We start from the raw sequence: 12,954 nt of genomic DNA on the forward strand, positions 1-12,954 counted from the left end.
GATGACCGAGCTTCTCACCCTATCTCTAAGGGAGAGCCCAGACACCCTGCGGAGGAAACTCATTTCAGCCGCTTGTATTCGCGATCTCGTTCTTTCGGTCACTACCCAAAGCTCGTGACCATAGATGAGGCTAGGAACGTAGATCGACCGGTAAATCGAGAGCTTCGCTTTTTGGCTCAGCTCTCTCAATTTCCACGAGAGTGGGATAATAGTTATGTTGCACTCCTAAAACAAAATTAAAAGCTAGAGAAGCTGCATTAGTATGAATGTGTTGAATTACTTTAAAATTTGTTGAAGAAGCTGAAACTGAATTGTTCGAGTTAAAACAAGCCGAATAAAAACTGAAGCGAGCAGAAGAGATGCTCAAATGATCACAAAAAACCAAACGGAACAGCAAAAAAAGCTTTAAAAAAGTAGCTAAAAGTGGCAGAATGGTAACTAAATGCTAAATGAAAGTACAAAACAGAGAAAGCATGCTGAAGCAAATTTTAAAAAAGAATGTTTTGAAGAAATTGAAGAGATCTCAATAAATGTTTCTACGGGGGATTTTATTTTAAATGAAGTTAAATGTTTTGAAAATTATCAAATTATAAAAATCAAAAGTCACAGCACACTATTCCAGATCGAGATGAACGTTTTGATATATGAGTGATTAAAAAAGCAGAAAGTCTGTTTGGTTGCAAAAAACATGGAAGAAACTATAAACAGTAAAACAACAGTGTGAATGCAAAATCAGTGTTCACAGAATTTAAAGAAAAAATGGGCAACAGACAATCTGAAATGTGTTTTAAAACAACAATAACAAAAAAAATGTATTTGCTTTAAATTATAGTATAGTAAATATATTTATTAAAGTTTGCGTTAACAATTATCCCAAAGTCCTGTCTGCTCATCTTACTGGAAACACTACATAAAAGTGTTATAAAACTCTGACTACATCAATAAGAGCCTCTGAAGAAACAACAATTGTGCTTAGAGAGTCTGCAATGACACCTGAACAGTGCAAACCATTAGAAACATGAGTGCTAATAAATACAAACTGCTTTGCATCTATTAGCGAGATCTATAATGTAGTTTCCGTCTGGTTCAGAGCGTCTATGTTGTGGATTCACCGGCTCGATTACAGACACAGTAACCTTTTGGTACTTGTTCCAAACTTAAAGCCCTTATTACAATCTGGTATGTTTCCCTAGGGAGTGGAAGAAATGCCAAACGTGCTTAAGTATCCCGGGACCAAGAAGCAGGGGATCAAAATAACCCAATCAGATGCCGGTCACATGTCTTTATTATTCTTAGCATTTGGTTAAATTATTAAACAAAACACATTCCTGACCCGTCTGTCTGGACGTTCACTGAGATCCATGTCAGGAGATAAGGATGTCAATTTAGAAGGCAAAGACTGTCAAAACACCCTCACGTTTCAGTAGGATTTTCAGTGCTAGAAAGCAAATATTGGAATGTGTCTCTGTTTGCGAGAACGTGAGGAGCCCAAACGTGGCCCGATCTAATGATTAACATGAGCCTGACAAAAAGGAAGATGGTGCACCAGATAGAGAAGGAGCCTGTCGAATTTAAAAGCGGAAAAGATTTAAATGACAGCCTGCAGAGTGCACGTGTCAAAGTCAAATATCTTTTAAGAACACACAAACATGTCTGTTACTGTTTTGACACAAGTATAACCAAAACTGCTGATAAGTAAAATGCTGTGTTTTATAAACATAACTGATCTATTCCAAGTCAGTGACACTACAACTGAGAATTCAGCTTTTTTGTCTCAATATTCTCATCATTTTTGATTGTGGAACAGTTGCAGCCCAGTGAGATTCGACCTAAAGCACTAATGACCTGTCATTCACTGAGTTAGCGCTTTGCAAAGATTCCTAAGAAAAACAAACATTTGGGCTCTGTTACGTTTTTTTCTTCCTTTAATGTTTCAAATTAAAGTAAACCCTTTCTTCTCTGGTGCTTCTGATTAGAAGGGAAAATGTGCCGAGCTCAGGAAAAAGAACAAAGTCTCTGTTATTGTTCTGAAGCTGAAAAGGTAAAATGATGTAGATTACCACAGAACTAATTCCATCAAAATGACTCAATCACTTTTGACTTGAGTGGACTCATTTTTTTCCCACAAATCAAACGTTACTTGAAATCGTTTTGTTGTTCTAACTGGAGCGTGATTGACAACTGCCGTCCACATGTGGAAGGATGTGAAGTCACAGTGGGCAAAGCGACAAGAGTCATTTAAGGCCTCCTACAAAGGTCCACACAGTGAAACAATTACCTCGGTATTCTGTGGGCTTTTGGCAGAGAGACAGCCTACAAGATCATTCCTGAGTGTAAAAATGTTCTTTTTCGAACATGTGTTGTAATCAATAAATAATGGGAGTGCGAAACATTTATGCCATGACCACTAATCTGTAGTCAAACTCAATTTGGTACGCATGAGCAAACAAATGAAGGGACTGGCGGAGAGAGCAAGTCCATCTTTTCCTTTACAAGAGCACCTCTCACAGCCAACTTTAAATTTATTAGACTGGATCCAAGCTGGCTGTTGTTCTCTAATATCGCCTGGAGTTCTGTGAGACATCACGCAAGCCACAAGCAGTCACGAAAGCTAAAAAAAAAAAAAAACTTCCAAAGATGCCTAAAAACAAAACAATAAGCCTGAAATGGAAAACAGAAATCACGTACCATTGAACTCTCCAAATGTGAGACCCCCTGAGGGTTTCTGACAGTCAAAGAAGCTCCACCCGGGTGGAATGGTTACCTCGCTCTCATCAGGAGTTTCCAAAACTGAGACTCATCCTGTTAGTGATCTGATATGAGCCTAACATGTCTATCTGCACGTTACATAACATTATCTTGTTCTTGTAAATGGTGTCTGTGTGCAAAAGGTGGGTCAGTCTTACCTGCAGATTGACCTCGGCCTCATAGAAGGTCAGGCAGGAGCAGTAGTGCCGGTCTGAATCGATGTCTGTCAGAACAACGGTGAAGAAGGTGGGTGCCTTCCTTTCCCTGGAGAGTCTCCAACCTCCGGGCTGGCAGAACTGAAATCAGATTCACGGAGAACGTCACTCTCTGGTCAGACTAAAGGCCTAGCATTCCTTCAAAGAATACTAAAAGTTTCAGACTATGATCGTGTTAGGTTGAGAAATGATGGAGTTGTAGACATTTTGTTCAAACCTTAAAAATAATGTAACGTGTCCTGTGAATGACTTTCAGCTGCAACCACACCTAATTTCATCACAATATCTGTAAATTGACTGAATCAACCTATTTTTGTGTTTTCTAAGGTCAGTTGGCTGTGGCAGCGGGTGATAATTATTCAACATGTTCTGATGTACGGGAAGGCTCAGGTACAAGCTTTCATCCTTTTAAGAGCTCAACATGATCACTGACAGTAGAAGACTTTTAGCTTTGCTAGAAACTGATTCAAAGCACAAACAAACTGGACGCCAGCATATGACTTTAGCAGGTTGTAGTTAATTTTAATGGTCCTTTAGAGAGCACTGACAGGATATCCTGTTTCAGTGTAACAATTACGTCTACCTAACGTGCTAAAGAGAAGGAAGTGACAGGATTAAAATTTCCATTAAAATCATTACCAAAGCAGCCAAATACCAGTAAGTGTTTAAACATAAAAGACAAAATTGATTAAGAATAATGGAAAAATACCCAATACCTGAGAAAAATACCAGCTCATTATAGTTCAACAGAAAAAACATCCCCCGATTCTATTTCTAGGTTATTGTTTTTGGTAAAGTTGTTGTCAGCCTCGCTGTTTTGGATGCAAGAATGAGGTATAGTCCCAAAACAGTCTTCCAAGAATAAAAAAAAAAAAAGCTTTTTCCAAAAACCATGCTGATAAATGTACTATTTATACTTCCACACATTCCATTTATTGAGGATTCACGATTGCACAAATCAACAATATACCAATGAATGACAAAACCAAGAGTTTTAGAGAACATCTGGGCACAGAGAATCAGAAACACTGTTACCATGATAAAAAGCGTCTTAAAAAAGGGATTAGGGTCCCAAAGCAACAGCATGAGTCATTTCCAGCGCTGACACAAAACATCTGCAGTGTGAGAAAAAAAAACAAGCTCTTTCTGATATGATGTTTAGGAGGAACATACAGTTTATCGATAAAATAAGAATTATTTATAAAAAGAATTATTTTTAAAGAGTAATGAATATATCAGAGAGGGTATGGGTTTGTTTCTGTTTTGGGTGGAGGCTTAATTGGCTCTCAAAATGGTGGCTAAACTGCAGGTCTAACACAGGGGAGCTGGAGAGGGGACTGGGGTGGGGGCAAACCAGATGGATTAATGGGTAGATGAAGTGACAAGATAGTGTCTCAGAAAAACAACAGCAGTGGAGGAGGAAAAAGGAGTTGAGGAGGAGAACGAGTGCAGGAAGCGGAAACAAGGAAAGAAACAGAAGTGGGCAGAGGGGTTGGGGGGGTTGGCTTGTAGCCACCATCTCCTCGCAGATACAATAGTCTACAGGAAATCTGCTCAACCTGCATTGTGGGGAGGTGTGTGTGTGTGTGTGTGTGCTGGATAGACAGGATCCAAGGACAAGTGCGGAAAACTCTGAGCTTGTCACAAACTATTCCAACTATGCCATTCATTGTTGTTATTAAAGAGATAAACACATTTGGGACAGCACAGCTCAAAAGATCACAGGAGATATAACATCCTGTGTGTGTGTCTGGGTGTTTGTATCCTATAGTTCTACAATGTGTGTTTGTGTGTGTGCATCCACAAGGCTGACAGCACATAAAGGCATGATGAGAAATTCAAATGAACTGACATGCATGGTACATCTGTTAACTCGCCTGTGGGACTGCAGAAAGTCAGACAGACACTTTTGAGATTATTGTAAACTTGACTGTTTCCATGTGCTTTGGTCTCTGAAAGACTTAAACACATACTTTACAAACAAAGTTTGGCCCATTATTAAAATATTTATGAGTGTATTGCTTATATGTTGCGAACACACAGAAAAATGAGTACAAAGTAACAACAGCAGTCAGAAATGCTGATTACTTGTGTCCTACCCTGTTGGACTTTTTCTAAGAAGCATGTGGCACGTATGTGTCATGTATCTGCATAGGATTCTCATAGTTTTAGCATCTAAAACAACAATACACGTGTGCGTGTTTGAGAAAGAAGATTTTGAAGCAGACTGACCCCTTTGTTGATCTGAGTCTACCTTGGTTTTGTGCACCTTTTGAAAAAAAGTAGGGCAATCCCTGAGAAACTGATAAAAATGTACAGTTGTGTGTGCAAACAAAGAACACATGTGTAAGCCAAAACATCCACCTTAGGAAAAGTGTGTCACTTGGTGTTTAGACACAAACAGAATTCTATGGAAATACAAACACGTCGTAGAAGGCTAGCCAGAGGAAGCAAATGGAAAAACCTGCCAGGTTTTACGTGACCGGACAATGCAAACTAATCAAAGATGTCTATCAGAAGTAAGGTTGCACCAAACGTTCGACTAGTGGCCAAAATCGATCAGTTTTCAGTTTGACTGGTGACCGGCTGATTTGAAATTGTAAAATCAAAAACATTTAATTTTTTCCCAGTCATTAAATGTGACAAAGCTAAGCACCAATCAAAATTATGAGATTTCCCAACATTCTATGAATGCACCACAGATAAAATGCTAATAAAATTTTATTGACCAAGAAGGACTCAAAGTAAGTATTTGTAATATCTGTACAGTGTTTAAAAAAAAAGTAGGAGGTAGAACAAGAGGCGTAAAAGGCTACTAAAAGGAAACTATTTTTCTACAGAGGTCTGTCTGTCCGTCTGTCTGCAGCTCATTTTACTGCTCAGTAAAAACAGGCTAAAGTTTTCATTTAGGCTCCAGCTGCCACTTAAACAAGAGACACATTTACTTCCAGCTTTCTGAGAGAGACCTAGAATTTGTAAGCAGGTATAATCAATATCAATCAATAAAGTTTTTCTGTCAAATTAAAAAAAAAAATGTCATAAGGTGCACTTCATAGTTTCAAGATAATCAAAGACCCCAACAAGATAAAAATGATGGATAATGGAAATATACAGCAATTACTTTTCTGTCGGGATTTATTTGGATACACCTCTGTGTAATAACCTAGAGGATCTTATTTGTAGATTTTTCAATGAACAAAGACCATATTCTTTACAACCAGATTCAAAGATTTTCAGATTTTATTTGACATTTGCACAAGCAACAAGTACAGGTGCATGGAGATTTTTATTGCAGAGCTATAGGTAATAAAAAGGTAATAGGGTAAAAAACTAATTGTAACTAACAGAAAACAAAGACGAAGAAAAACAATAAACGATGCAATAAAACAAAATCTGTTGCTTTTTTTGTAGAAAATATAAATGTTTTTGCTGTAAACATTTTTATGAACATCCTGTGAGATTGCCAATTCAACTAGAAATCCATAAATATATATATATTGTGTGTAATTAACTACGGTTCTTAGAAACAAATCCAAATTAGCCAAAGTCAGAACAAGCAGGTCAGAGTTTTACATAAACTGGAAATCAGGACTGGCAAAAAAAAAACCTAAACAGTTGATCTCTATTCATAAGGTAAGCTGCGTAATGTTCCCAAATGGTGAGAGACACTGGAAAGGGCTAAGGGAACAGAAAATGAAAAGAGCGTGATGGCATCAAACATGAGCTATGTTTCACATTCACCTGTAGCATGACACAGCCATCCATCGCTGGGAAGCTGATGCAAATGTCAGCACGCAGGAAACCTAGCCTATACTCAGCACACAGAAACAACGCAGAGCAAAGGGACATCTCCTGTTCCCAAATTAGACTAGTCAAATGACAAAGGAGTTCTGGGACACATTTGTCGTACTGCTGTCAAAGCAGACTGAGCTGCTGCCCTCCAGCTGAACTCTCTGCACCGCATCATGTGCTGCACATCGGCATGACTGACTCCCAACCGTGCTATTCACCAACTCAGCTGGTGCCACTGGATATGCAGTCTGACGCGCTAAGCATAAGAACAAGCAGCACCAATTATAAAAAAGAAAAAAAAGGCCACAGAGGCTTTGCCTGAACAGGACGAGCTGATAGTCTTACACTGTGACTGCACATTAATGCCTGCTCATGCCGGAGCAGCTGGGTGTGACCGGGACAGCAGCCATTACTAATGATGACTCAGGACGAAGGAATAAGGCCACAGTATCTTACATCTTCAACGTTACTTTTGTCATTTGTTATGACACATGACTGGGAAAAGGTTTAAAGTATTTTGCTTACAACCACATTGTTTGAATTGAGTACTGGGGGAAACACAAACAGAGTCTGAAGGATCATAAAACCTCTAAAGAGTTCCCGTTATTGCAAATGAGCCCAATCCCGCAAATCCTTTAAAGAGGGTCTTATTTTATAAGTTGGTTGAGTTACAATCCAAGTAGGAGCAGGCACTGAAATTCTTAACATGTCTTAGATCTGATTATCAGCAAGACGTTTTGAGACTAAAATAGACAACATTTCTATGCATAGAAATAAAAAAATTGTGCTACATACCCTGAAAACTGTATTTGTAAACCTAAAATTCAAATATACAATCTCAAATCCTGAACAGGTGTTTTCAGAGGGTTGCAAGAAAAAAAAAAACTTTCTGAGAACAATAAACTGTAGACGGAGCATGAATTTAGAATGAGCGCCAAGACAAGTTTGCAACAGATGCACTAGAACGTGTTCTTCCACGATCTTCGTTCCTCCTGCCTGTCCTTTCCTCATTCATACAGAAAAAGTCACACGCCAGGAACACAACACAATGACGGAAAGTGCAGTGTGAGGTGTTGGGGGGGGACCAGAGAGGGGCTGGGCGGGGGGTGAAAAGGTCAATGGCGTGCTGCCTGCCCGCTCGTCCAGCTTTATCTGGTCTGCAGGATGAGCAGCGGACAAAACAAGCAGAGATTTCAGCTCCAGTCGAGTGGTTTGGCGTGCAGACATGCATGCGCTTGTTTCCCTCAAACTTGGCTCCCTCAGCCAAGGTCAGCAGGACGATTACAAGAAACCAAACTGTCAACAACCAGACCATAATAGCACCGTAATTCTAATAGTATTCAGTCACTGGAGAGATTTATTTCATTGCAGCGTAACCTAAAATTGATTGCAGAAAGCTCTGAGGTGCCTGTTCTTCAGCTCGGCTCCCCTGCTGTCACCAACATTTTTGGTTTCTTTATAGGTCTGTTATGCAACATCAGGGACATATGGTTCATTTTAAAGATATTTTTAGATGACCGTAACCTAAAAAAGTAAGAAAAATAAAAAAATCTTGTCTGGCAGCGGAGAGTAACGTACAAAATTGCAAACAGTACTGTATACAAAATTTTAAGCTTCATAGATACCACATGTGTAGGAAATGTAACAAGGGGGAAAAAAAGTTATGAAAGTTGCTTTTTGATGTGATGCAGTTCACCAACAAGACCCCTCTTCCCCCTTGTTCTACAAACATACTTAAAAGAGACTTTCTTCACTTTAGGACAAATACTTTATTACAAAACAGAGCATAAATTAAAAACATGTTGTCACTTTACTACATGAAGCTTGTATACAAAGGGAAATAATGAAGGGATGAAGGCTACTTTAAGGGATTGCACATGCTCATACTGAAATAAATCGACCCGTCCTATCTCAAACCCAAGCCTCAAGGTTACATTTCACTGTTGACATTTTGGGGGGAGGGGGGGAGGGTGTCACAAACCTTAAACATACTATTTTAGATTTGTAAAAGTAGGTTAATACAACACCACATCACCTACCTACACACAGCTGAGCTGAATCCTAACTGGGGGGAAGTGTGTGTGTGTGTGTGTGTGTGTGTGTGTAAGGGCGGGGGGGATCCACTGTGACATACACAAAAGAGTTGAAAAATTCCCTTTAAAGGATCCAAAAAAAGTCCGTGGATTTTCCCAGAATAGATTTGAGTGATAAAACCTATAGTAAAAACAGTTGAAAAGTACAAAAAACAAACAGTGTCCAATAAATTCTGTTCGATGCCGGGGTAGACTTTGTCCAAAATGATGCAAGAACGTTTGCAGGATTAAATGTGGAAAGCCTAAAAAGCATAAAAAGAAACCTGATCGAGTGAGTTTTGCACAAAGAGGCAGCTTTATGCTTCTCAAATATCCACAGCCACAGCTTGTCAGCATTTTATTGGTCCTACTTTTGTTAACAACATAAAATTCATTCCAAAGCCTTGAAATCATCATGGGTTTCATGCTCATGTAAGGTCTAATATCAAGCACACTTTGGTTTAGTTAGCTGTGCACAGTTAATCTGAATAACATTATTAAAACTCAAGCTAAAATGTCCATACAGAGAATCATTTTTTTTTCAGCTGTACTTTGTCCCACCTGGGAAGCAGCCTTTATAAACTATGACACAACAGGATATGGAAAGTTAAAATTCGAGTTAATAACAAGCGAAGTGTAAAAGAGTTACAGACAGTATTAGATTTCTGCCAGCCTTTACATAATGATGAATGTGCCAAATGGAAACAGACACCAACGGAAAATAACAACCTTTTCTGATTATGACATTTGTGAAAGTATGGTAGAACAAGAAACTACAGTATATAATAATCTACCATTAATGATCTTTGTGGTTTTAACTCTAATAAAACCTTTTTTTCCATATTGCAGCCTCACTAAGACCTGCTACAAGGTCACATCTGGCCTTCACACCTTGACTGCCTGCAGATGTGCATTTGACCTTCAAGAACTTGGTTTTTGTTCAAGACATCATAACAGGCACTTCTGCACTGTTAAGGACCATAAGAAAAACAACAACAACAACAACAAAAAAAGAGTAATAAGAAATGTCTCTGTGTTTTATTCTGACTGAACATGTCTTCAGGGATTGGCAGAATTTATTACTGTGTGTTCTGACAGGATCAGTGGGGGTGCCAAAGTCAGAAACAGTCTTTTAGTAAAACATTTAAGGAGGACATTGTATTTTTTTTTTATATTTTCCTCCCGAGCCATGCATGTTGTTTTATTTTGTCTATAAAAAGGCGAGCACAAAACATCAAAACAGACTTGTGAGCACATGGAGGGATGCATGAAAGACCAGGGTAAACAGCTTTGTCCTGAGTCTGGTCATGTGTCAGGCTGCTCAACCCTTCAGAGCACAGTAAGATAATGACTGGGGAACAGGTGCTTCCTCCACCGCTGTCTGGGGGCCCTTGCTGAGTTACGGTGCTCACTTCAAGTCTTGGTCTCACTTCTGCATTTGGTAAGCTAACATCAAACCACAAACTTTGTTCCCTTATTGACTACACACTAATTTAGAGCGAGGAGTAAATGTACGTCTGAGAACAAAGAGTATAAAACACAGAAAGATCTAATGAGTACATTACATTTGCTAAAATAAAATGCTTTTAGCACAAAACCTCCCAATAGATGTAAAAGAGGTGTAATGAATATACTGCTATGAGGTTTTCACATACTAACCAACTAGATTGTGACTATTTTAACACATGGAAAACAAGTCTTTAAGTCTTAACAGCTTAATAGACGTTCATAATTAATATTTTACCTCAATAAAATTTCTCATAGCAGGGCTGGAAGGGGCATGTAAAACTGGCCTTTGGTCTGAAGAGAAAATAATGAGCACACTGTACTGTATGCCAGTCTCTGAATCTCTGTAATATTAGGGGAATAGCAGCTTTGCAGTTGTCAAGAACATGTTTTAAAAAGACATAATATTTTCATTTTCTGAGAATATTTTCTATAAATTCACCTAAAAGTTTCTGTAATAGTGCAGTTACCGCATTTGTCCTCCTGCCTCTGAAAAACAAGGCTTTTCTCCCTGAACTGCATCCTTATATTACAGAGTTGTTAAAGTTGTACTAAGCTAGTCTCTGAGTTACTTTTATAGATGACTGAGTGTTTTCGTGTTTGTGGCTAAAAATCAGCCAGACAGAAAGCAGCGAAATAAGAAGTTTAAATGGAACAACACGCGTTAAAGTTTTCACCCCCTTGTGTTGTGATTGGCTGGTAAACTAGACACCTACCTCTCAAAAATGCTGTTTAAAAATGTCTTTGCTGAAAAACATGATCTCAAACTCTTCCAGAGAGCTGCCAGAAATGATTCACTGGTAAAAACATTTTTTTAACTAACCATTCTGAAAAGTATTTGGCAAAGTATAATTCTGTAGGTTTGTAGCAGATAACAAAATGTTGTTGTTTTTTAAATAATGAATGCTGTACAACCTTAATAAAATTATTTGGGTCTTAATGGTAGTACTTGCTAAAGGAACTTGCAAGGTAAGAAACTATTTGTTTGGGCAAAGAGAAAAATGGACTCTATACAATAAATAGGTATAGTTTTATTGTAAAAATATTCCATAGACATGTCACAAAAAGCCTCAACAGAATATGCAGCTTTTCAAATCCAAATAGACTAACAGAGGTAGATGAATGCCTTGGACAATCATCTTTAGAGCCAACATTATCACTCAGTATAATGGATAAAAAAAAATCAATGAATAACTGTAATGTAATGTATCACTGCACCAAATAAGTGGTCTGTCAGCGACTACAGTGGGGCCCAAAATCGTTTTCAATATTTTTCCACTTCTAATTTCAAACATCCCGCCCACATCAAGGCCAGTGTGCAACACAACAAACTTGACATCCAGCAGTATGAGTGGCTTCCCTTCTGAGTAGCTCTGCCATTTTACGTGGCTCAGTGCTTCAAAAGACGCTTCAATTTTTTCTGAGCTCTGCATAAATCCAACAGTGCTGCGATATTTTATTGATGTCATAAATTAGGGCAATCAAAAGACAATGCATTGAGGCAATGTCACCAGCTACTAGCCAGTGTTCGAAGCAACCAGAGCATGTTTTCTTTGATTTCCAGAGTTGATGTTTTGATACAGAGTAGACATGTCTGGAGTCAAGCAGCTCTTTGGATGGGAGGAAGGAAATATAAATGTAAACTATATATACATTAGAAACCTTGACCTACTATATATTTAGCACATGTTTACAACTAGTAGTGCTTTTTACCAAGCTGTGAGTGGTAATAATACTGATCAATTACCATCAATCTTTAACTTTTTTACTGTATATTTTATTCATATTTGTGATACCTATCCTGGTGTGATGATCAGAAAACAACACTTCTCACACTGCATATCCAACACAGAGCTACCAGAGCTGTTCAAAAAAGGTCTGCTACCACCAACATGGAATATATCTAATGAAACAACTACTGTCTTTACTTCAAATATTTAAAATTTTGATAAATATCCAATGGTACTGCTTAGGTTCTCCATTAGCTGGATTGACTTCTCATTTGATGAAAAAGCTTTCAGTGCAGCTTGTCCTACAGTTACATGGATCTCAAACAGCAGAGCATGTAAAGCAGACATGTTAAATGTGCATAAATTATATAGGTTGCAGCTGTTTTTGTTGAAAATCTAAGTGCTTTACATAATTTGCTGGATTCCTCTGCACAACTTACCAGAAGCTAAATTAAATGCCTGTCCTTTAATGTGACTATAGCAGATTTAGTATTGTACAACACTGAAAAGCAATCCATTCTGTAAAATGTAAATGGTCCAATCGAGTAACATTGTTTCTGTTAAATATTACAGGAGTGACGTGACACCTTCTCCCTCTGTTGATGTCATTTTATATAACGCAGTGCATGCTTAAAAGCAGCTTTAGTTTGTGTGTGTGCATTCTTTGGTCCACTGAAGCTTGATTTCATCCTGTGTATTCCCTGTTTCCCTGATTAGCCTTTAAAGCATGGAAATTCCTAACTGTTTGACAGCTCCAGCTTTGTTTCCTGATGTGTTTAGCTTCACTGGCAGAAAAACCATTGATTACTCATCTGTGGATCTTCCTGACAAACACATGATCCCATTCTCTCCATGGCTGGAATGGTTTTCTCCTTTGTGGAATGCACTGTT

The 12,954-nt window shown here is 38.3% G+C and overlaps 1 protein-coding gene across 2 annotated transcripts in view; it reads right to left on the reverse strand.

Moving 5' to 3' along the window:
- sbf2 (SET binding factor 2) overlaps positions 1-12,954 on the reverse strand; it is an 86,001-nt gene that overhangs the window by 52,101 nt on the left and 20,946 nt on the right. For both annotated transcript variants that reach the window (XM_017404330.3, XM_017404337.3), the window contains exon 3: positions 2,907-3,044. In XM_017404330.3, the coding sequence (XP_017259819.1) occupies positions 2,907-3,044 (138 nt within the window). The remainder of the gene's footprint in view (positions 1-2,906; positions 3,045-12,954) is intronic.

Source organism: Kryptolebias marmoratus, linkage group LG15, assembly GCF_001649575.2.
Source record: "Kryptolebias marmoratus isolate JLee-2015 linkage group LG15, ASM164957v2, whole genome shotgun sequence".
Classification (NCBI taxonomy): domain Eukaryota; kingdom Metazoa; phylum Chordata; class Actinopteri; order Cyprinodontiformes; family Rivulidae; genus Kryptolebias; species Kryptolebias marmoratus.